The 23,361-nt window shown below is 48.1% G+C and overlaps 1 protein-coding gene across 3 annotated transcripts in view; it reads right to left on the bottom strand.

The window, feature by feature from the left end:
• The window catches only part of RapGAP1 (Rap GTPase activating protein 1), a 171,634-nt gene that overhangs the window by 129,564 nt on the left and 18,709 nt on the right, over positions 1 to 23,361 (bottom strand). For all 3 annotated transcript variants that reach the window (XM_069319475.1, XM_069319474.1, XM_069319473.1), the window contains exon 2: positions 22,264 to 22,368. In XM_069319475.1, the coding sequence (XP_069175576.1) occupies positions 22,264 to 22,347 (84 nt within the window). In that variant the 5' untranslated portion in view covers positions 22,348 to 22,368. The remainder of the gene's footprint in view (positions 1 to 22,263; positions 22,369 to 23,361) is intronic.

The raw sequence follows: 23,361 nt of genomic DNA on the forward strand, positions 1-23,361 counted from the left end.
GCCTCCAGGCACTAGGGTAAGGGAAGGTGGCCTCCAGGCACTAGGGTAAGGGAAGGTGGCCTCCAGGCACTAGGGTAAGCGAAGGTGGCCTCCAGGCACTAGGGTAAGGGAAGGTGGCCTCCAGGCACTAGGGTAAGGGAAGGTGGCCTCCAGGCACTAGGGTAAGGGAAGGTGGCCTCCAGGCACTAGGGTAAGGGAAGGTGGCCTCCAGGCACTAGGGTAAGGGAAGGTGGCCTCCAGGCACTAGGGTAAGCGAAGGTGGCCTCCAGGCACTAGGGTAAGGGAAGGTGGCCTCCAGGCACTAGGGTAAGGGAAGGTGGCCTCCAGGCACTAGGGTAAGGGAAGGTGGCCTCCAGGCACTAGGGTAAGGGAAGGTGGCCTCCAGGCACTAGGGTAAGCGAAGGTGGCCTCCAGGCACTAGGGTAAGGGAAGGTGGCCTCCAGGCACTAGGGTAAGGGAAGGTGGCCTCCAGGCACTAGGGTAAGGGAAGGTGGCCTCCAGGCACTAGGGTAAGGGAAGGTGGCCTCCAGGCACTAGGGTAAGGGAAGGGTTCCTCCAGGCAGCGTGTCAACGTACAGTCGTGTGTTGATTGGTCTGCTGGAGCAGTCAGCGGGGCAGCCAGCCAATGAACACCCTGGACACGCTGCGTGAGATAATAGCCTCAGACAACAAATTAATGGGGGTCCAGACATGCGCAGACACTCGCATTGCGTAGTCCGTTACACCTGTGTAACCCATTACACCTGTGTAACCCATTACACCTGTGTAACCCATTACACCTGTGTAACCCATTACACCTGTGTAACCCATTACACCTGTGTAACCCATTACACCTGTGTAACCCATTACACCTGTGTAACCCATTACACCTGTGTAACCCATTACACCTGCGTAACCCATTACACCTGCGTAACCCATTACACCTGTGTAACCCATTACACCTGCGTAACCCATTACACCTGTGTAACCCATTACACCTGCGTAACCCATTACACCTGCGTAACCCATTACACCTGTGTAACCCGTTACACCTGTGTAACCCATTACACCTGTGTAACCCATTACACCTGCGTAACCCATTACACCTGCGTAACCCATTACACCTGCGTAACCCATTACACCTGCGTAACCCATTACACCTGCGTAACCCATTACACCTGTGTAACCCATTACACCTGTGTAACCCATTACACCTGTGTAACCCATTACACCTGCGTAACCCATTACACCTGTGTAACCCATTACACCTGTGTAACCCATTACACCTGTGTAACCCATTACACCTGTGTAACCCATTACACCTGTGTAACCCATTACACCTGTGTAACCCATTACCTGTACAGCTCAGTAACTGGATTATACCTGGAGTGGCTTAGTAAATTACTTATACTCCCCCAAGCCCGATATGAAGTGATACACATGAAATGATGATAGGAAGTTGTATTACCTCGGTACACGCATCTTGGCCCCCTTAACCCCTACACTCCCCCTTCCCCCTAACCCCTACACTCCCCCCTTCCCCCTAACCCCTACACTCCCCCCTTCCCCCTAACCCCTACACTCCCCCCTTCCCCCTAACCCCTACACTCCCCCTTCCCCCTAACCCTTACACTCCCCCCTTCCCCCTAACCCCTACACTCCCCCCTTCCCCCTAACCCCTACACTCCCCCCTTCCCCCTAACCCCTCCACTCCCCCCTTCCCCCTAACCCCTACACTCCCCCCTTCCCCCTAACCCCTACACTCCCCTCTTCCCCCTAACCCCTACACTCCCCCCTTCCCCCTAACCCCTACACTCCCCCCTTCCCCCTAACCCCTACACTCCCCCCTTCCCCCTAACCCCTACACTCCCCCCTTCCCCCTAACCCCTACACTCCCCCCTTCCCCCTAACCCCTACACTCCCCCCTTCCCCCTAACCCCTACACTCCCCCCTTCCCCCTAACCCCTACACTCCCCCCTTCCCCCTAACCCCTACACTCCCCCCTTCCCCCTAACCCCTACACTCCCCCCTTCCCCCTAACCCCTACACTCCCCCCTTCCCCCTAACCCCTCCACTCCCCCCTTCCCCCTAACCCCTACACTCCCCCCTTCCCCCTAACCCCTACACTCCCCCTTCCCATGGCATCCTTGCCGGAGAACACGAGGCAACACAGAGGGCTGGTGTGGGCGGGATAGAGCGGGCCGGCGTGGCCCGGGGCTCCCAGCCACATGGGCCACACAGTCAGCTGATGCACATGTAAACAAACCTACAGCACCTCCGCCATTGTTGATAAGCTGTTTTTAGCCCTCGCCTCACGCTCAGGCAGAGCTGGAGTTTGCCTGCTGTTTGTTCCTGGCACGTGTTTACTGCGGCTGGCTGACCACGTGGTCCGGTAACCTGGCGTCTGCCACGTGCTCATCAGCTGCTTCCTAATGTAAACAAACACGATGACGATAATCAGCTGATATCGAATGTCAATTAAGAAAATAGCTGAGAGCCTATAATGAGTGGTTGCATCCATCCGGATACTCGCATAGATGTGCAGGAAAGTCGAGCATTAGCTCTTAAGCCCCGCCTTTCCAAGCTGATATTATTTACCCAATAACTCATTCCATTTCTCGTCGTTCTGATTGCCCAACCACTACGGCTGGTTTGTAGAGCGTTGGTCTCGCTTCATACAGGTCGTCGTTCAATCCCCGTCCCAGTGATTGGCCACCTTTCCTTTTCCCCGTCCCATCCCAAATCCTTTTCCTGACCTCTTCCATGGGCTATATAATCGTCATGCCTTGGCGCTTTCCCCTCATAATTCCCTCCCGTCCTCGCCGTTCTAATTGTTTCCAACATTTTTGTACAGTCAGTATAGCATAGTGCTTGATACCCTCAGGTTCTTGGAACCTTGGCTATCTGGGTTCGAATCCTTCAGGGGTGAGGTGTTTTCGGGAGGGGATTATTATATATATATATATATATATATATATATATATATATATATATATATATATATATATATATATATATATATATATATATATATATATATATATATATTAGTATTCACATATACAACACTCAGATGCTTGAGTACGTGTTTTGATGTTTTGTTTAATGTGTTTATTTATTTTTGGTTGGGTGTTGTGGCGCACTTAGTGCCCCCCCTCCCCCCCTCCTCCCCTCCCCCACTCCTCCCCCTCCCCCACTCCTCCCCCTCCCCCACTCCTCCCCCTCCCCCACTCCTCCCCCTCCCCCACTCCTCCCCCTCCTCCACTCCTCCCCCTCCTCCACTCCTCCCCCTCCCCACTCCTCCCCCTCCCCCACTCCTCCACTCCTCCCCCTCCCCCCTCCTCCCCTCCCCCACTCCCCCACTCCTCCCCCTCCCCCGTCCGCCCCCCCCCCACTCCCCTAATTACGGTGTTGTGCAGATTACCAAATGAGAATTTTACAAACGACCGCAGTAGAGATTAAGTCATGCAACCTTGGCCGTTATACACGGTAACAACCATACAACCTTGGCCGTTATACACGGTAACAACCATACAACCTGGCCGTTATACACGGTAACAACCATACAACCTGGCCGTTATACACGGTAACAACCATACAACCTGGCCGTTATACACGGTAACAACCATACAACCTTGGCCGTTATACACGGTAACAACCATACAACCTGGCCGTTATACACGGTAACAACCATACAACCTGGCCGTTATACACGGTAACAACCATACAACCTTGGCCGTTATACACGGTAACAACCATACAACCTTGGCCGTTATACACGGTAACAACCATACAACCTTGGCCGTTATACACGGTAACAACCATACAACCTGGGCCGTTATACAAGGTAACAACCATACAACCTGGGCCGTTATACACGGTAACAACCATACAACCTGGCCGTTATACACGGTAACAACCATACAACCTGGGCCGTTATACACGGTAACAACCATACAACCTGGCCGTTATACACGGTAACAACCATACAACCTGGCCGTTATACACGGTAACAACCATACAACCTGGCCGTTATACACGGTAACAACCATACAACCTGGCCGTTATACATGGTAACAACCATACAACCTGGGCCGTTATACACGGTAACAACCATACAACCTGGCCGTTATACACGGTAACAACCATACAACCTGGCCGTTATACAAGGTAACAACCATACAACCTGGCCCGTTATACACGGTAACAACCATACAACCTGGCCGTTATACACGGTAACAACCATACAACCTGGCCGTTATACACGGTAACAACCATACAACCTGGCCGTTATACAAGGTAACAACCATACAACCTGGGCCGTTATACACGGTAACAACCATACAACCTGGCCGTTATACACGGTAACAACCATACAACCTGGCCGTTATACACGGTAACAACCATACAACCTGGCCCGTTATACAAGGTAACAACCATACAACCCGGCCCGTTATACAAGGTAACAACCATACAACCTGGTCGTTATACACGGTAACAACCATACAACCTGGCCGTTATACACGGTAACAACCATACAACCTGGCCGTTATACACGGTAACAACCATACAACCTGGCCGTTATACACGGTAACAACCATACAACCTGGCCGTTATACACGGTAACAACCATACAACCTGGCCGTTATACACGGTAACAACCATACAACCTGGCCGTTATACACGGTAACAACCATACAACCTGGCCGTTATACACGGTAACAACCATACAACCTGGGCCGTTATACACGGTAACAACCATACAACCTGGGCCGTTATACACGGTAACAACCATACAACCTGGGCCGTTATACAAGGTAACAACCATACAACCTGGGCCGTTATACACGGTAACAACCATACAACCTGGCCGTTATACACGGTAACAACCATACAACCTTTGCCGTTATACATGGTAACAACCATACAACCTGGCCGTTATACACGGTAACAACCATACAACCTGGGCCGTTATACACGGTAACAACCATACAACCTGGGCCGTTATACAAGGTAACAACCATACAACCTGGCCGTTATACAAGGTAACAACCATACAACCTGGCCGTTATACACGGTAACAACCATACAACCTGGCCGTTATACACGGTAACAACCATACACACACCTACAGGCTGGCTTTCAACTACTCCACATATTAATTCTCTTATACAAGGATACCTGGGGTCCTGGAGAGGCGGGACCAAAGAGCCAGAGCTCAACCCCCGCAAGCACACCTAGGTGAGTACACACACCCATCAGAGCCAGGGCAGCCATTCATAAGTATTGCGGGACTGAGGAAGCTCTGCAGTCCAAGGGCAGTCTTGACAGTCTTATGACAGTCTTGACAGTCTTATGACAGTCTTGACAGCTTTATGACAGTCTTGACAGTCTTGACAGCTTTATGACAGTCTTGACAGCTTTATGACAGTCTTGACAGTCTTGACAGTCTTATGACAATCTTGACAGTTCTAGAGCAGACTTCACAGTCCCTGGGCACTCTAGGACCGCCCTAGGAAGGGCCTGACATCATACAACAGACCTTCAACTACGTCAAATCCCTTCAAGGGAGTGAGTGAGTGAGTGAGTGAGTGAGTGAGTGAGTGTGTACTCACCTAGTTGTGTTTGCGGGGGTTGAGCTCTGGCTCTTTGGTCCCGCCTCTCAACCGTCAGTCAACAGGTGTACAGGTTCCTGAGCCTATCGGGCTCTATCATATCTACACTTGAAACTGTGTATGGAGTCAGCCTCCACCACATCACTCCCTAATGCATTCCATTTGTCAACCACTCTGACACTAAAAAAGTTCTTTCTAATATCTCTGTGGCTCATTTGAGCACTCAGTTTCCACCTGTGTCCCCTTGTGCGTGTTCCCCTTGTGTTAAATAGACTGTCTTTATCTACCCTATCAATTCCCTTCAGAATCTTGAATGTGGTGATCATGTCCCCCCTAACTCTTCTGTCTTCCAGCGAAGTGAGGTTTAATTCCCGTAGTCTCTCCTCGTAGCTCATACCTCTCAGCTCGGGTACTAGTCTGGTGGCAAACCTTTGAACCTTTTCCAGTTTAGTCTTATCCTTGACTAGATATGGACTCCATGCTGGGGCTGCATACTCAAGGATTGGCCTGACATATGTGGTATACAAAGTTCTGAATGATTCTTTACACAAATTTCTGAATGCCGTTCGTATGTTGGCCAGCCTGGCATATGCCGCTGATGTTATCCGCTTGATATGTGCTGCAGGAGACAGGTCTGGCGTGATATCAACCCCCAAGTCTTTTTCCTTCTCTGACTCCTGAAGAATTTCCTCTCCCAGATGATACCTTGTATCTGGCCTCCTGCTCCCTACACCTATCTTCATTACATTACATTTGGTTGGGTTAAACTCTAACAACCATTTGTTCGACCATTCCTTCAGCTTGTCTAGGTCTTCTTGAAGCCTCAAACAGTCCTCTTCTGTTTTAATCCTTCTCATAATTTTAGCATCGTCCGCAAACATTGAGAGAAATGAATCGATACCCTCCGGGAGATCATTTACATATATCAGAAACAAGATAGGACCGAGTACAGAGCCCTGTGGGACTCCACTGGTGACTTCACGCCAATCGGAGGTCTCACCCCTCACTGTAACTCTCTGCTTCCTATTGCTTAGATACTCCCTTATCCACTGGAGCACCTTACCAGCTACACCTGCCTGTCTCTCTCAGCTTGTGTGTGTGTGTGTGTGTGTGTGTGTGTGTGTGTGTGTGTGTGTGTGTGTGTGTGTGTGTGTGTGTGTGTGTGTGTGTGTGTGTGTGTGTGTAACAGCAGACACATTCTGCCCGACACTTTTCGTCTCTGCTCAGCCCGAACTCGTTGCTATTCCTGGTATAAAAGTCAATCGAATTTTAATTCAATTTGACACCAATTACGACCAAAGCCAAACGCCACTGTGCGAGGTCAAACAAGTCATCCTTCGGCTGGATGTAGGTCATCCAGAACGATAAATGGGTCACATGTAACACGCTGGAGGCCGGACTCATCAATGGTATTCTTGCTCCCTCACTAACTCGTATCACCTTGCAATTATTTGGGTTGAAGTCTAGAAGACATTTCTCCTACCATTCTTAACGGTTATAATCACTTTCCTTTGACAATCGAGTACTGGAAGAGACGTTTTCTGACTCCGGCTAGCAGGCTGAGGTTATCTTGAGGTTATCTTGAGATGATTTCGGGGCTTTTTAGTGTCCCCGCGGCCCGGTCCTCGACCAGGCCTCCACCCCCAGGAAGCAGCCCGTGACAGCTGACTAACACCCAGGTACCTATTTTACTGCTAGGTAACAGGGGCATAGGATGAAAGAAACTCTGCCCATTGTTTCTCGCCGGCGCCTGGGATCGAACCCAGGACCACAGGATCACAAGTCCAGCGTGCTGTCCGCTCGGCCGACCGGCTGAGAGCTTTCCCTTCGTACAACTCATGGTCAGCCATACATGGACCTGTATTTTACCTGGAGAGGGTTTCTAGAGTACTTCTAGTCCCGAGCCGGCTCGTATTCAACACTGTCAGGACAGCACAGTTCCCCAGGCTTGTCCTAGCTAATCGCAGAGGACAAGATAATATATAGTCCTAATGCACTCCAGCATACAGCACTATGACGCACAAGACCAGCAACTTTGCTGGGTTGAGCAACATCCAGGCAGTGGCACCACAGTGGCACCACATTGGCACCACATTGGCAACAGTGGCACCACATTGGCACCACAGTGGCACCACAGTGGTACTACAGTGGCGACACAGTGGCACCACATTGGCACCACATTGGCACTACAGTGGCACCGCATTGGCACCACATTGGCACCACATTGGCACTACAGTGGCACCACATTGGCACTACAGTGGCACCACATTGGCACCACAGTGGCACCACGGTGGCAACACATTGGCACCACAGTGGCACCAAAGGAGCCGCTGGGTCTGACCACTCAAACACAGATTGGGTTATCATCTGGTATGGGACGCTGGTGCTGAACTGGGTCATGTGGTGGTGATTGTGGTGGTGGTGGTGGTGGTGGTGGTGGTGATTGTGGTGGTGGTGGTGGTGGTTGCTTTATGCCCCGCCTACCACCACTGTTGCACCGGCTACGTTACAATTCAACTACTCTGGCGTTTGAATTCTTTATGGAGTCTGGTCTTACAATGGAGGCTGGAGGTGGCTTCCACAACTTCTGCCACTGTTCACCTAAGTGTACTCGCCTACTTGTGCTTTTGTTTTGTTGGAACTGCTTCTGGTTTGCCTATTTACTCAGTGTTGATGGTGGTAGTGTTGTTGCCATAGCAACACCCCTCCCCCCACCCCCACCCCCACCCCCCCACCGCCAGGTTTGGGGTCATCTGGCCAGACACAAACAGTTTAGAACATTTGATCAACAACTCGCCCATATCTGCCTCCTAACCCAACCCCGATGTTCACCCCCAGCTTTATTACTGGAGTGTGTGTGTGTGTGAGTGTGTGTGTGTGTGTGTGTGTGTGTGTGTGTGTGTGTGTGTGTGTGTGTGTGTGTGTGTGTGTGTGTGTGTGTGTGTGTGTGTGTGTGTGTGAGTGTGTGTGTACTCACCTAATTGTGCTTGCGGGGGTTGAGCTCTGGCTCTTTGGTCCCGCCTCTCAACCGTCAATCAACTGTTTACTAACTACTTTTTTTTTTTTTTTTTTTTTTCCCACACCACACACACACACACACACCCCAGGAAGCAGCCCGTGACAGCTGACTAACTCCCAGGTACCTATTTACTGCTAGGTAACAGGGGCACTTAGGGTGAAAGAAACTTTGCCCATTTGTTTCTGCCTCGTGCGGGAATCGAACCCGCGCCACAGAATTACGAGTCCTGCGCGCTATCCACCAGGCTACGAGGCCCCTTAGTGTGTGTGTGTGTGTGTGTGTGTGTGTGTGTGTGTGTGTGAGTGAGTGAGTGAGTGAGTGAGTGAGTGAGTGAGTGAGTGAGTGAGTGAGTGAGTGTGAGTGAGTGAGAGTGAGTGAGAGAGAACGCCAGTTTACATATATAATTTAAACATGGTTGACAGTGAAGACATGATCACCACATACAACATCATGGAGTAAGAGCTAGACATGTACACAGATGACACTAAACACTAACATCACTCGCAGAAAACAAGTAATAACTTTGCCTGAAGAGTGAGCAAGTGACATGCACTTAGATGTGAAGTGAACGCATACGATTTAGCAACAAATTTAGATATAACAGTTTCCAATAGTTTCTGGAACTTGTATACAAGTCGACTGAAGGTTGAGAGAGGCGGGACCAAAGAGCTGAAGCCCAATCGCTGCAAGCACAGTTAGGTAAATACACGAAGCACTGCTTTTAACATAATTATGGGTTTGAGTTTGCATCATATCTTTTGACGAGATCATTATTTACCTCCTTGTTGGGGTTCTGGGAGTTCTTCTACTCCAAGTTTGGTCCACCAGGCTGTTGCTTGGAGCGGCCCGCAGGCCCACATACCCACCACAGCCCGGTTGGTCCGGCACTCCATGGAGAAAACTATCAAGTTTTCTCTTGAAGATGTCCACGGTTGTTCCGGCAATATTTCTTATGCTCGCTGGGAGGGTGTTGAACAACCGCGGACCTCTGATGTTTATACAGTGTTCTCTGATTGTGCCTATGGCACCTCTGCTCTTCACTGGTTCTATTCTGCATTTTCTTCCATATCGTTCACTCCAGTATGTTGTTATTTTACTGTGTAGATTTGGGACCTGACCCTCCAGTATTTTCCACGTATATATTATTTGATATTTCTCTCGTCTCCTTTTTAGTGAGTTCAATTGAAAAGTTTTGAGACGATCCCAATAATTTAGGTGCTTTAGCGCGTCTATGCGTGCCGTATATGTTCTCTGTATTCCCTCTATTTCAGCAATCTCTCCTGCTCTGAAGGGGGAAGTGAGTACTGAGCAGTACTCGAGACGGGACAACACAAGTGACTTGAAGAGTACAACCATTGTGGTGGGATCCCTGGATTTGAAAGTTCTCGTAATCCATCCTATAATTTTTCTGGTTGACGCAATATTTGCTTGGTTATGCTCCCTAAACATAAGGTCGTCAGATATCATTATTCACAAATCCTTTACATGCTGTTTTCTTACTATAGGCAGATTTAATTGTGTTTTGTACCCTGTATTATGTTTAAGGTCCTCATTTTTACCGTACCTGAGTACCTGGAATTTATCACTGTTAAACATAATGTTATTGTCTGCTGCCCAGTGAAAACTTTATTAATATCAGCTTGAAGTTTTTCAATGTCTTCAACAGAGGTAATTTTCATGCTGATTTTTGTGTCATCTGCAAAGGATGACACCGAAGCTGTGACTTGTATTTGAGTCTATATCTGATATGAGAATAAGGAAAAGCAGCGGTGCAAGGACTGTACCCTGAGGTACAGAGCTTTTAACTGTGCTTGGACTAGATTTTATATGGTTGACTCACTCTTTGTGTTCTGTTCAACAGAAAACTGAGTATCCAGCGTCCTACTTTACCAGTTATTCCCATTGACCTCATTTTGTGTGATATCACTCCATGGTCACATTTACTGAATGCCTTTGCAAAGTACATGTATACCACATCTGCATTCTGTGTTTTTTTCTTCTAATGCCTCAGTGATTTTGTGGTAATGGTCCGCTCTAAATCCCTGTTGGCCTAAGTTGTGAAGGTCATTGGTCTCCATGAAACTAGTGACCTGACTCCTGATCACATTTCTGACCGTGACTTTTGCCTGCTCCTCCACCACTCTCTCCAACACTCCCTCCCCCACCACTCTCCAACACTCCCTCGCCCTACCACTCTCTCCAACACTCCCTCGCCCCACCACTCTCTCCAACACTCCCTCGCCCTACCACTCTCTCCAACACTCCCTCGCCCCACCACTCTCTCCAACACTCCCTCGCCCTACCACTCTCTCCAACACTCCCTCGCCCCACCACTCTCTCCAACACTCCCTCGCCCTACCACTCTCTCCAACACTCCCTCGCCCCACCACTCTCTCCAACACTCCCTCGCCCTACCACTCTCTCCAACACTCCCTCGCCCCACCACTCTCTCCAACACTCCCTCGCCCCACCACTCTCTCCAACACTCCCTCGCCCCACCACCAATATATACTACACAACTGACAGCCGGTAAGGTGGAGCTCAGGAGCTAGAGCACGACCCTGCAAATGCATTTACATGGGCATAATTAAGTGAATAAACATATTACCCTCCACCCCGCCTTCCCCCCCCCCTCCACACTCGAGCACCGTGGGAAACAAATGTCAACGCTTGCCTTACACCCCCCACAACACCCCCCACAACACCCCCACAACACCCCCACACCCCACACACCCCCACACCCCCACAACACCCCCACACCCCACACATATCCCACACAACACAACACCCCCCCACACACTCCCACACAACACAACACCCCCCACACAACACTCCTCCACCCCCACACCCCCACACATATCCCACACAACACAACACCCCCCCACACACTCCCACACAACACAACACCCCCCACACAACACTCCTCCACCCCCACACCCCCACACAACACCCCCCACCCCACCCCCCACACAACACCCCACCCCCACCCCCCACAATAGGCCCCAGTACCGTGGCACGCCCCGGGGATGACAAGTTAGGTCAGGTCACCTACTGCCCGCCCTATTTCCCACTCCGTAAAAATTGCAACTGTTCTCCCGCTCCGGAGCAGTGCCACCAGCCGGCACTCTCCAGGCTCAAGCACAGAAAACGGAACATTGCGGGCTTCATTTTGCCCTTAATATTGTTATAAATTTTATATGATTACTTTTTGATTACTTTGTGTTATGACGTCACAATTTTTGCAGACTGTCCTGTTCCTCAGTCTGACGTATTAGGTGGGGGGGGGGTGGAGGGAGCGGTTTGGAGAGGAAGGGGTGGGGGTGGAGGGGGTGGAGGGGGGGGGGGTTACCAGCTCTCCAAGGAACTTGTTTGTGTGTATGTGTGGGGGGGGGGGTGCATGGGGGGAGATAAGGGTGCTCTAAACCAGCTCCAGGTTGACTCTAGGTGGCCCGAAGGAGCCAGATTTGCATGTAAATATCTGAGAGCAGTAATTACTACACTCAAGAAGGAGGGGGGGGGTCACCCCCTCCCAGGACGTACGTGTGTGTGTGTTTACTAGTTGTGTTTTGCGGGGGTTGAGCTTTGCTCTTTCGGCCCGCCTCTCAACTGTCAATCAACTGTTTACTAACTACTATTTTTTTTCCCCACACACACACACACCCCAGGAAGCAGCCCGTGACAGCTGACTAACTCCCAGGTACCTATTTACTGCTAGGTAACAGGGGCACTTAGGGTGAAAGAAACTTTGCCCATTTGTTTCTGCCTCGTGCGGGAATCGAACCCGCGCCACAGAATTACGAGTCCTGCGCGCTATCCACCAGGCTACGAGGCCCCTATGTGTGTGTGTGTGTACGTGTGTGCGTGTGTACGTGTGTGCGTGTGTGCATGTGTACGTGTGTGCGTGTGTGCGTGTGTGCGTGTGTGCGTGTGTGCGTGTGTGTGTGTGTGTGTGTGTGTGTGTGTGTGTGTGTGTGTGTGTGTGTGTGTGTGTGTGCGTGTATTTACCATTATGCCTGGATGGTTGTGCTGTTAGCTTAGTGCTCCGCTTTTCTAACCGTCAAATTGTCATGTACTAACTCGAGACTGTACGAGTATTAACTCGTACTGCTAGGTAACAGGGGCACTTAGGGTGAAAGAAACTTTGCCCATTTGTTTCTGCCTCGTGCGGGAATCGAACCCGCGCCACAGAATTACGAGTCCTGCGCGCTATCCACCAGGCTACGAGGCCCCTATGTGTGTGTGTGTGTACGTGTGTGCGTGTGTACGTGTGTGCGTGTGTGCGTGTGTACGTGTGTGCGTGTGTGCGTGTGTGCGTGTGTGCGTGTGTGTGTGTGTGTGTGTGTGTGTGTGTGTGTGTGTGTGTGTGTGTGTGTGTGTGTGTGTGTGTGTGTGTGTGTGCGTGTATTTACCATTATGCCTGGATGGTTGTGCTGTTAGCTTAGTGCTCCGCTTTTCTAACCGTCAAATTGTCATGTACTAACTCGAGACTGATTTTCCTCTATCATATCCACTACATATATTTCTCTTTAACACACTGACAATAGAAAGATCTAGGAGTTGATATTTCTCTTTAACACACTGACAGAAAGATCTAGGAGTTGATATCACACCGCACCTGTCTCCTGAAGCCCACATCAAAAGAATATCATCAGCGGCATATGCCAGGTTGGCCAACATAAGGACGGCCTTTAAAAACTTGTGTAAGGAATCATTCAGAACTTTGTATACCACATATGTCAGACCAATCCTGGAGTATGCAGCTCCAGCATGGAATTCATATCTAGTCAAGTATAAGACTAAATTGGAAAAGGTTCAAAGGTTTGCCATCAGACTAGTATCCGAGCTGAGGGGTATGAGCTACGAGCAGAGACTACGGGAATTAAACCTCACGTCGCTGGAAAACAGAAGAGTTAGAGGGGACATGATTACCACATACAAGATTTTCAAAGGAATTGATAGGGTAGATAAGGACATGCTATTTAACTCAAGAGGCACACGCACTAGGGGACACAGGTGGAAATTGAGTGCCCAAATGAGCCATAGAGACGTTAGAATTTTTTTTTAGTGTCAGAGTGGTTGACAAATTGAATGCATTAGGCAGTGATGTGGTGGAGGCTGACTCCATACACAGTTTCAAGTGTAGATATGATAGAGCCCAGTAGGCTCAGGAACCTGTACACCAGTTGATTGACAGTAGAGAGGCGGGATCAAAGAGCCAGAGCACAACCCCCACAATCTCTACTAGGTGAGTACTCTCGTCACTACAATTACGCTGCACAATTGTCACTAACTACAATCACGCGAATCTTCAACAAGAAATTAAATTATATTGTCAACGTCTCCTTTGTCCCGTACCTTGTTTGTTGCTCCTTAACGACTGTGAGAAGCACTTAAGTAAGATCTTAAGAGGCTAGTAGTCTGCCAGCTCCCACAGTCTGCCAGGTCCCACAGTCTGCCAACTCCCACAGTCTCCGAGTTCTCACAGTCTCCCACAGTGTGGGGCTCCCACGCTCTCTCCTCTCACTGGGACCTTGGCGCCACCCACACACATACACGAATACATTTACGTAAACATGTTGTATATATACGTAGTCTGTATATTTGTATACATAGCATGAATATAAACACGTTTTATGGATATGTATGAACGTACTACAAGAACGTAGTTAGGGAATGATTAAAAACATTGAATAATTAATATATTATGTATTATTGTAATAAATGAAAACAGTATGTGATCACTGTTCAATGCTCAGGTTATATTTTAATCACAGATGCTGGTGAGGACAATGTCTTAGTGAACCACCTCGTTCATAACTGCTGGTAGTTTGTCACATGTGGACAGTGCCTGGCTGTGAGGACCAGGAGTGGAGGCACTAGCACAGTGCCTTGCTGTTTACAGTGCTACTAATGGATTTAGTGTGACTTAATGTTACTGTTTGTGACTAATTTAGCATGAAAATTTAGTATAAATCACATACACGATACGTGTGATTCCCCCAACCCGTTCTCGCACTTTCTTACAGTCAATATTGACTTATTAAATAAGTGCATATGTGACATACTAATTTATTGTAAATATTTTAGTTTATCTTGAAAAGCTTCATAGAAAACAACAACATAATTCATAGAATTGTAATTACGAAGCAATAAGATGCTTATTTTAACTTACTAATAAGGTTAGGTAAGGTCGGTGTTTTCTATGAAGCTTTTCAAGGTAAACTAAAATATTCACAATAAATTAGTATGTCACATATGTACTTATTTAATAAGTCAATATTGACTATACGAAAGTGCGAGAACGGGTTGAACCCCCTGGACCTTGGTTTATTGGCTACCACCCCATTCTCCCTCACACTCTCCCTCTCCTCCCTACCTCTTCTCCCTCTCCTTACCTCTTCTCCCTCTCCTTGCCTCCTCCCTCTCGCCCTTGTCCTCAGCCTGAGACGAACATCACCAGGACCCAGGAGGGAGAGATCGTCTTGTCGTGGGCTGTGATTCCCTGGATAAGGTGTTGAACCCGATACTGGGTAGCCTGGCTGGTCTCCCAGGGTCTCCTCTCTGGCTGGTCTCCCAGGGGCGTCTGGAGACGTCTTGACGCGGCTACAATAGGTTGTTGCAGCTGCTGCTCTTATTCTTGCTCATGCAACCCTCATACTAACACATGACAGTTAATACAAATATTAACATACTATGTATGTGTGATAGCGTGAAACTCGACAAGAAGTTAGACAGACAGGTAGACAGGTAGACGTAACTGTCCGTCGTTAGCGTGGGACAGTCTGCGGACAGAGGAATAGTGGTTCAGTCCAAGGGGGCGAGCAACGCCCCATAGAAGATGTGCAGGTGTCTGGGGAGTGTGCTTCTTAGTTCTGTCCGGTGTGTCCAGTACTGTCCAGTGTGTCTAGTTCTGTCCGGTGTGTCTAGTACTGTTCAGTGTGTCTAGTTCTGTCCGGTGTGTCCAGTACTGTCCAGTGTGTCCAGTACTGTCCAGTGTGTCTAGTTCTGTCCGGTGTGTCTAGTACTGTTCAGTGTGTCTAGTTCTGTCCGGTGTGTCCAGTACTGTCCAGTGTGTCCAGTACTGTCCAGTGTGTCCAGTACTGTCCAGTGTGTCTAGTTCTGTCCGCTGTGTCCAGTACTGTCCAGTGTGTCTAGTTCTGTCCGGTGTGTCCAGTTCTGTCCGGTGTGTTCAGTACTGTCCGGTGTGTCCAGTGTGTCTAGTTCTGTCCGGTGTGTTCAGTTCTGTCCGGTGTGTTCAGTACTGTTCAGTGTGTCTAGTACTGTCCGGTGTGTCCAGTACTGTCCAGTGTGTCTAGTTCTGTCCGGTGTGTTCAGTACTGTTCAGTGTGTCTAGTACTGTCCGGTGTGTCCAGTACTGTCCAGTGTGTCTAGTTCTGTCCGCTGTGTCCAGTACTGTTCAGTGTGTACTAGTTCTGTCCGGTGTGTCCAGTTCTGTCCGGTGTGTTCAGTACTGTCCGGTGTGTCCAGTGTGTCTAGTTCTGTCCGGTGTGTTCAGTTCTGTCCGGTGTGTTCAGTACTGTTCAGTGTGTCTAGTACTGTCCGGTGTGTCCAGTACTGTCCAGTGTGTCTAGTTCTGTCCGGTGTGTTCAGTACTGTTCAGTGTGTCTAGTACTGTCCGGTGTGTCCAGTACTGTCCAGTGTGTCTAGTTCTGTCCGCTGTGTCCAGTACTGTTCAGTGTGTCTAGTTCTGTCCGGTGTGTCCAGTACTGTCCAGTGTGTCCAGTACTGTCCAGTGTGTCCAGTACTGTCCAGTGTGTCTAGTTCTGTCCGCTGTGTCCAATACTGTCCAGTGTGTCTAGTTCTGTCCGGTGTGTCCAGTTCTGTCCGGTGTGTTCAGTACTGTCCGGTGTGTCCAGTGTGTCTAGTTCTGTCCGGTGTGTTCAGTTCTGTCCGGTGTGTTCAGTACTGTTCAGTGTGTCTAGTACTGTCCGGTGTGTCCAGTACTGTCCAGTGTGTCCAGTACTGTCCGGTGTGTCCAGTACTGTCCGGTGTGTCCAGTACTGTCCAGTGTGTCCAGTACTGTCCAGTGTGGAGCTGGTGGCCAGTCTCGAGCTGTCATCTTCCATCAGCGTATCGGAAGCCTCACTAGAAGTTAGTATATTGTATAATTGTATTAGTTTTCCGTTACGGATAACGATACTTATTGTCAAGTTAAAATGATAAGTACGGGATGAACCAGGAGCCAGCTGTGTGCCAGAGCCGTCACATGCTCGCTGGAGTGACTGCTTACATCCCCATACTGACATATAGGTGGTGACACCAGCCAGCATGTGAAGGCTCGGGCAGGCAGCACAGACAGCCTATGAACGAATTACTGCTGATGGAGTGTTGTTGCTGAGAATGACAGCCAGCACGAGGCTGTGGTGGCTGATCGCGCCTCAGTACCATCTTCTGGTGTCTGGTCTAGCAAGCCACCGACGCTCAAACGACAGACTAGACACAGACAGACAAGACACAGACAGCCAAGCAACTGTTGAAAGAATCTCACGAATGTCAGCGAGCATGGCGACTGATGGCGCTGCCGTGTTTTTATAGGAATGGTCGTGTTTTTTATGAGTGTGAGCAGGTAGAGAGGGCAGGGAAGGGGAAAGGAGGAGGAGGGGGAGCATACTTGGCGATAACGCTCCCTGGGAAGCGGGGGGGGGGGGGGGGGGTTAGTGAGGAGCATATATGGTGGATAAGGTCTTCCCAGAAGCAATATTTTCCTCCGCTGGGGTGACCACCAACCACCACCACGATCTGTGCTCCATTACCACCCTACTACCACCACCACTATAATCTACCACCAACCACAGCCAAGGGCGCGTGCAGAGTTGTTAAATGTGCCTTCCTAACAGTGGTCTTAGGTTGTTCCACACATTTGGTGGGTCTTTAGGGACAGTCAAAGCCCTTCTGGTAGTCAGATAACACAAGTAATCATAACTGCAGGAGACCTATTGTGCCCTACGAGGTTGACCCTATTTACACCTTCCCAAACTTACTCATATCCATCGACCTCTCGTCTCTTACTTTACCCGGTAATTTGTTAAATAAATGAACAACTCTATTTCCAAACCAGTATTTACCCAGGTCTTCTCTAAATCTAAATTTATCTAATTTATATTATTTACTATTTTTATATATATTATTTTATATTTATTTACTATTATTACCTACTATTTCGTGTTATATTTTATATTATATTTATTATCTGATTAATATGCTATTTTATAACCTTTTATAACCTTTGGGAGCCGGTCGGCCGAGCGGACAGCACGCTGGACTTGTGATCCTGTGGTCCTGGGTTCGATCCCAGGCGCCGGCGAGAAACAATGGGCAAAGTTTCTTTCACCCTATGCCCCTGTTACCTAGCAGTAAAATAGGTACCTGGGTGTTAGTCAGCTGTCACGGGCTGCTTCCTGGGGGTGGAGGCCTGGTCGAGGACCGGGCCGCGGGGACACTAAAGCCCCGAAATCATCTTAAGATAACCTCAAGATAAGAATAGGGAAGGTACACAATTATTCCATCTAATTTTAGTGTTAATACTGTTTTATTTTAATTAATATTTTCGAAAATTCTGTTAATTTTAAACACTACAAGAAGTCTAGGCTATAAAATTGGCTCACGTGTGTGTGAGATGCTGCCCCCCCCCCCTAGCGTTGCCTTCTCAGTCTTGAGGGGGCTCCGGGGATCACTCCACCCACGGCCCTGTCTCTGGTAAGGCTTCCTGGCTATCAGTGAGCTCCGCAATAATTGTCACGTTTTTGGTCAGTAATGTAATGTGTTCCTGGGTGCTGAGACGAGCGTTCCTGTGTTTCTGGGGTATCCATGTTCCCGCGGCCCGGTCTCTAACCACACCTGGGTGGTGATCTGGTCAACCAAGCTGTTGGACGTCGCCCGGTTAATCCGTTCCCTATCCGTTTGCTACCCACACTCCCCATATCTTGAGGTTATCTTGAGATGATTTAAGGGCTTTAGTGTCCCCGCGGCCCGGTCCTCGACCAGGCCTCCACCCCCAGGAAGCAGCCCGTGACAGCTGACTAACACCCAGGTACCTATTTTACTGCTAGGTAACAGGGGCATAGGGTGAAAGAAACTCTGCCCATTGTTTCTCGCCGGCGCCTGGGATCGAACCCAGGACCACAGGATCACAAGTCCAGCGTGCTGTCCGCTCGGCCGACCGGCTCCCACTCCACCCACGGGTGGAGAGTGGGGGACGGGTGGGGGACCTGGGTGGTGATCTGGTCAACCAAGCTGTTGGACGTCGCCTGGTTAATCCGTTCCCTATCCGTTTGTTAACCACACTCCCCATCCGCACAGTCCTTCCCTATCCTTGCCAACCACCAGTTTACAGTCTTTAAAAAACAACAAACAAGACAACGCACAAACGAGGCCTTGACACCAATTAATTTTTCCGTTGAAGATTTACTGAATTGTATTTAAATAATTAGTGACAATTGAACAGCGCAATTAAAGTAACGAGGGTTGTTAAGCGTGGGTGAGAGAGAGAGAGAGAGAGAGAGAGAGAGAGAGAGAGAGAGAGAGAGAGAGAGAGAGAGAGAGAGAGAGAGAGAGAGAGAGAGAGAGAGAGAGAGAGAGAGGGAGGGAGAGAGAGAGAGAGAGACAGACAGACAGACAGACAGACAGACAGACAGACAGACAGACAGACAGACAGACAGACAGACAGACAGAGACAGACAGACAGACAGAGAGACAGGGAGGGGTGGTAGCAGACAGGTAACTGAGGTACACTAATAGGTTGGTCGTTCCTAACCCCCCCCCCCTCCCCCCCAGGATATATATTGCTGGTTTACCTTCACCATCTCACTGTCATTGTGGGGGTGGGGGGGGGGAGGGGGAGGGGAAGGAGGGGGGGGGGGAGAATGGTCGGAGAGGAGGAGGAGGATAAATGGCACCAAAAGGTAATACTTTAAATATGAAAAATACAAGTTAAAGAATGCAAAATAGGGAATAGAAAAGATGAGGTGCAATGCTTGACTCTGTCATGTCATTTACCTACAAGAAGTGAAACAAGGATGAAGTGCAAGGATTTCAGAAAATTTTATATTGTAGTAATAAGATGGTTTGCCATTTCATACAGCGTGAGTTTAGAGTGATCTCTAGATGGTTCAATTTTATCAGTCTTAAGATGTACTGCTCAAGTGTGTGTCCCTGTCTTCGTCCTCACACTTTGCACTTTACGTCACCTAGATCCCTATACAAGCCCAAATGCCAGAGATACCTGTAACCAAGTCTTATTCCAGCTGTGACAACATCTTGTAGTCTGCTAATTTTGTTACTTGCCCCATACACGATCAGATGTTGATCAGGTCTTTCTATGGGCTACAGAAAATAATATGGTATTCAACGAGGATAAGTTTCAGCTCATGCGCTACGGAAAAATTGAAAATATAAAAACAGAAACCACGTACAAAACGCAGGCAAATCATAACATAGAACGAAAAGGCAATGTAAAGGATCTAGGTGTACTCATGTAGGAAGACCTTACCTTTAAAGAACACAATAAAGTAGCCGTCACAACTGCAAGAAAAATGACAGGTTGGATAACAAGAACTTTTCACACTAGAGATGCTATACCGATGATGATACTTTTCAAAACGCTTGTGCTATCTAGAGTGGAGTACTGCTGCACAATGACAGCCCCTTTCAAAGCTGGAGAAATTGCTGACCTAGAGAGCGTGCAGAGATCCTTTACTGCTAGAATCCACTCAGTAAAACATCTAAATTACTGGGACCGACTAAAGAGCCTAAATCTGTACTCCCTTGAGCGCAGGCGGGAGAGATACATAATAATTTACACGTGGAAAATAATTGAGGGGCTGGTCCCAAACCTGCACACAGAAATAACACCACATGAGACCAGAAGACATGGCAGGATGTGCAGAATACCCCCGTTGAAAAGCAGAGGTGCAACAGGTACTCTGAGAGAGAACTCTATCAACATCAGAGGCCCGAGACTGTTCAACACGCTTCCACTACACATAAGGGGCATAACTGGCAAACCCCTCACAGTGTTCAAGAGAGAACTGGATAAGCACCTCCAAAGGATACCTGAACAACCAGGCTGTGACTCATACGTCAGGCTGCGAGCAGCCGCGTCTAACAGCCTGGTTGATCAGTCCAGCAACCAGGAGGCCTGGTCGACGACCGGGCCGCGGGGACACTAAGCCCCGGAAGCACCTCAAGGTAGCCTCAAGGTAAGGTACACATGTTTTTCTTCACACATTTCATTGTGATAAACAATAGACTTGCTAGTTACAGTTTACACTGTTCTACTTCAAATTCATCCAGGAGTTCTCGTCTAATGACACTTTCAAGGAACCTATTTGATACCTCAAGATTCCGTTCAACACTGTCTTTATTTACTGCAACCTTAGCAAGGGCGTCAACTTTATCATGTTCCTGTAGGCCAGTGTGAGGGGATCCATATTTTTATAGTTACCCCTCATTAAGTATGTCTATGTCTGGCTTCGACAGAGGGGATAGAAATAGCCCAAGCTACTCTATCCCTTTGAGATGTATTTTTTCTTGTCTCAATAAACATACTTGAGCTTGTCTGACTTCGGAGATAAGCACGTTATTATTTAATTGCAAATTAGCACTCCATCTTAAGATGACCATTCACAGAGTACTGGTGTGAGTGGCACTCCATCCGTGGGTGACCATATGTAGGTCAAATACGTCACTTATTTTCTAACTCGTGAAAAAAATCGTACGATTTTCAGGTGAGCTCTATTCACATGTATGTGAAACAGAAAATATACTAGTTTGGGAGCTTATAAATGAATGCTAACATTGTGCCCGTTTTCTTTAATTTAGTCAGCGTAGAGAAAACGGATGCCGTTGCACAATCAATGAGTAACTGCACTAGAATGCTTCTCTGTCCTTCATGTCTGTGCCACCACCCTCTTTTCCCTTCACACCTTTATCTCTTATTATTCAAGAACCGAAGTTGAAGTTTACTAAAACCTCAAACGTTAAGATATCTTGAGTAGGCAACTTTGTCCTTTGCAATGATCCATCCTAACAAAACATGACACTACTCCTACACCATCCTCTCAACATACCCGCCTTCTCAGCCTCCTTCAGGATGAGGAGACTTGGGTGTAGAGGAGGAGACTTGGGTGTAGAGGAGGAGACTTGGGTGTAGAGGAGGAGACTTGGGTGTAGAGGAGGAGACTTGGGTGTAGAGGAGGCAAGCTGGGTGTTGAGATAACGAGGGACCTACTAAGGCTTGGAATGGTGTCGACCAGACCACACACTAGAAGGTGAAAGGACGACGACGTTTCTTCGTTTCTCAAGTCACAATCAACTTGAGAATGGTCCAGGACGGACCGAAACGTCGTCGTCCCTTCACCTAGTGTGTGGTCAGGTCAACATACTTCAGCCACGTTATTGTGCCTCATCGTCCGCTTGGAATAGCGTTGATATTAAGGCGTCATCAACTCTGGCGAGCCATAAAGATCATTCCCACCAGTTTACTGACCTACCAACATGTATACAAGTATACTTTAGTCCTGACCATTGGCCCAACGTAAACTCTTGAGTGTACATACGCCGAGAAGTGGAATACAGCTTCCGGTGTGTATATATTGGTGGTGTCTCGAGGAGGACTTGAGGAGGACTCACCTGTGTGTGAAGGACGGGGTGGGGCAAGGAGCACCGCTGGTCGTCTATCCTGTAGTTAGACATCCGTTCCAGGAGGTCCAACATATAATCCCCCGTTGCCTCGCCCTAATGAGGGGGAAATAGGGGAAAATTGGATGTCAAAACAAAACAGGGAAAAATTGGGTGATTTTGTTTAAAAATAGGGAAGTTAGATTTATAAAATAAAATTAAAATTTGATATGAAAGAAATGGGAACTTTGTAATAGGTTAATACAATAATTAACTGATATGGAAATTGTTTAAAAATGGTTATAAAAATAAAAATATTATAATTAGTTGTTTGATAAAATTATAGCAAAATAGATTAGCATGCAAAGAATAGGTAAACTGAACTGAAATAAAACAAATTGGGTATTATTCATTGAACAGAAAACATTGAATGAAAAAAAATAATGAATATAGGTACCCCCCAAAAAAATATATCTTCCAAAATAATATAAATTAACGAAACTTAAATATTTATGAAAAAATTGTGGAAAGTGAAAAAAGTGAATAAAAAGTGAACAATTTATAAATAATAATTATTAAATTAATGGTGCAATGAGTTTAAGACTTGTCCGGGGCGAAGCAAGGGGGAGACAGAGAAACTGAGACCTGGGAACACTGGCCTTACACGGGACCATCACCAGGGGAATATTTTCCTTTTTTTAAGGAAAAATTATTATACTTAAGGAACCATAAGTTCACCGTCGTGACGATTACCTACTACGGGCTCACCATAGCCCGTGCTACTTGGAACTTTTTGCTCCAGGTAGCAAACCTTAAACAACAACAACATTCCCCGAGGTTACACCTGAGCCCAATAAAACGTGGATACTGTACACAAACATGGCGACACCCTCGGAGAGTGAAACGCGACAAGACAGAATACACACGAAAGCAACAGCTGGCTGACGTGGACGATAAATTTCCGTAACGTAACGCACAGCGAAACAGTCAACTAAGTCACAGTACCCCGACAGTACCCTCGGGGTACTGTGCTTGTTCTAGTATTCCTCATCATTCTCATGTCCGACGCCGACGAGCTACCTCATCATACTGGCAGACGGCACACATGCT

This window comes from Procambarus clarkii, chromosome 93 (genome assembly GCF_040958095.1).
Source record: "Procambarus clarkii isolate CNS0578487 chromosome 93, FALCON_Pclarkii_2.0, whole genome shotgun sequence".
Taxonomy (NCBI): Eukaryota; Metazoa; Arthropoda; class Malacostraca; order Decapoda; family Cambaridae; genus Procambarus; species Procambarus clarkii.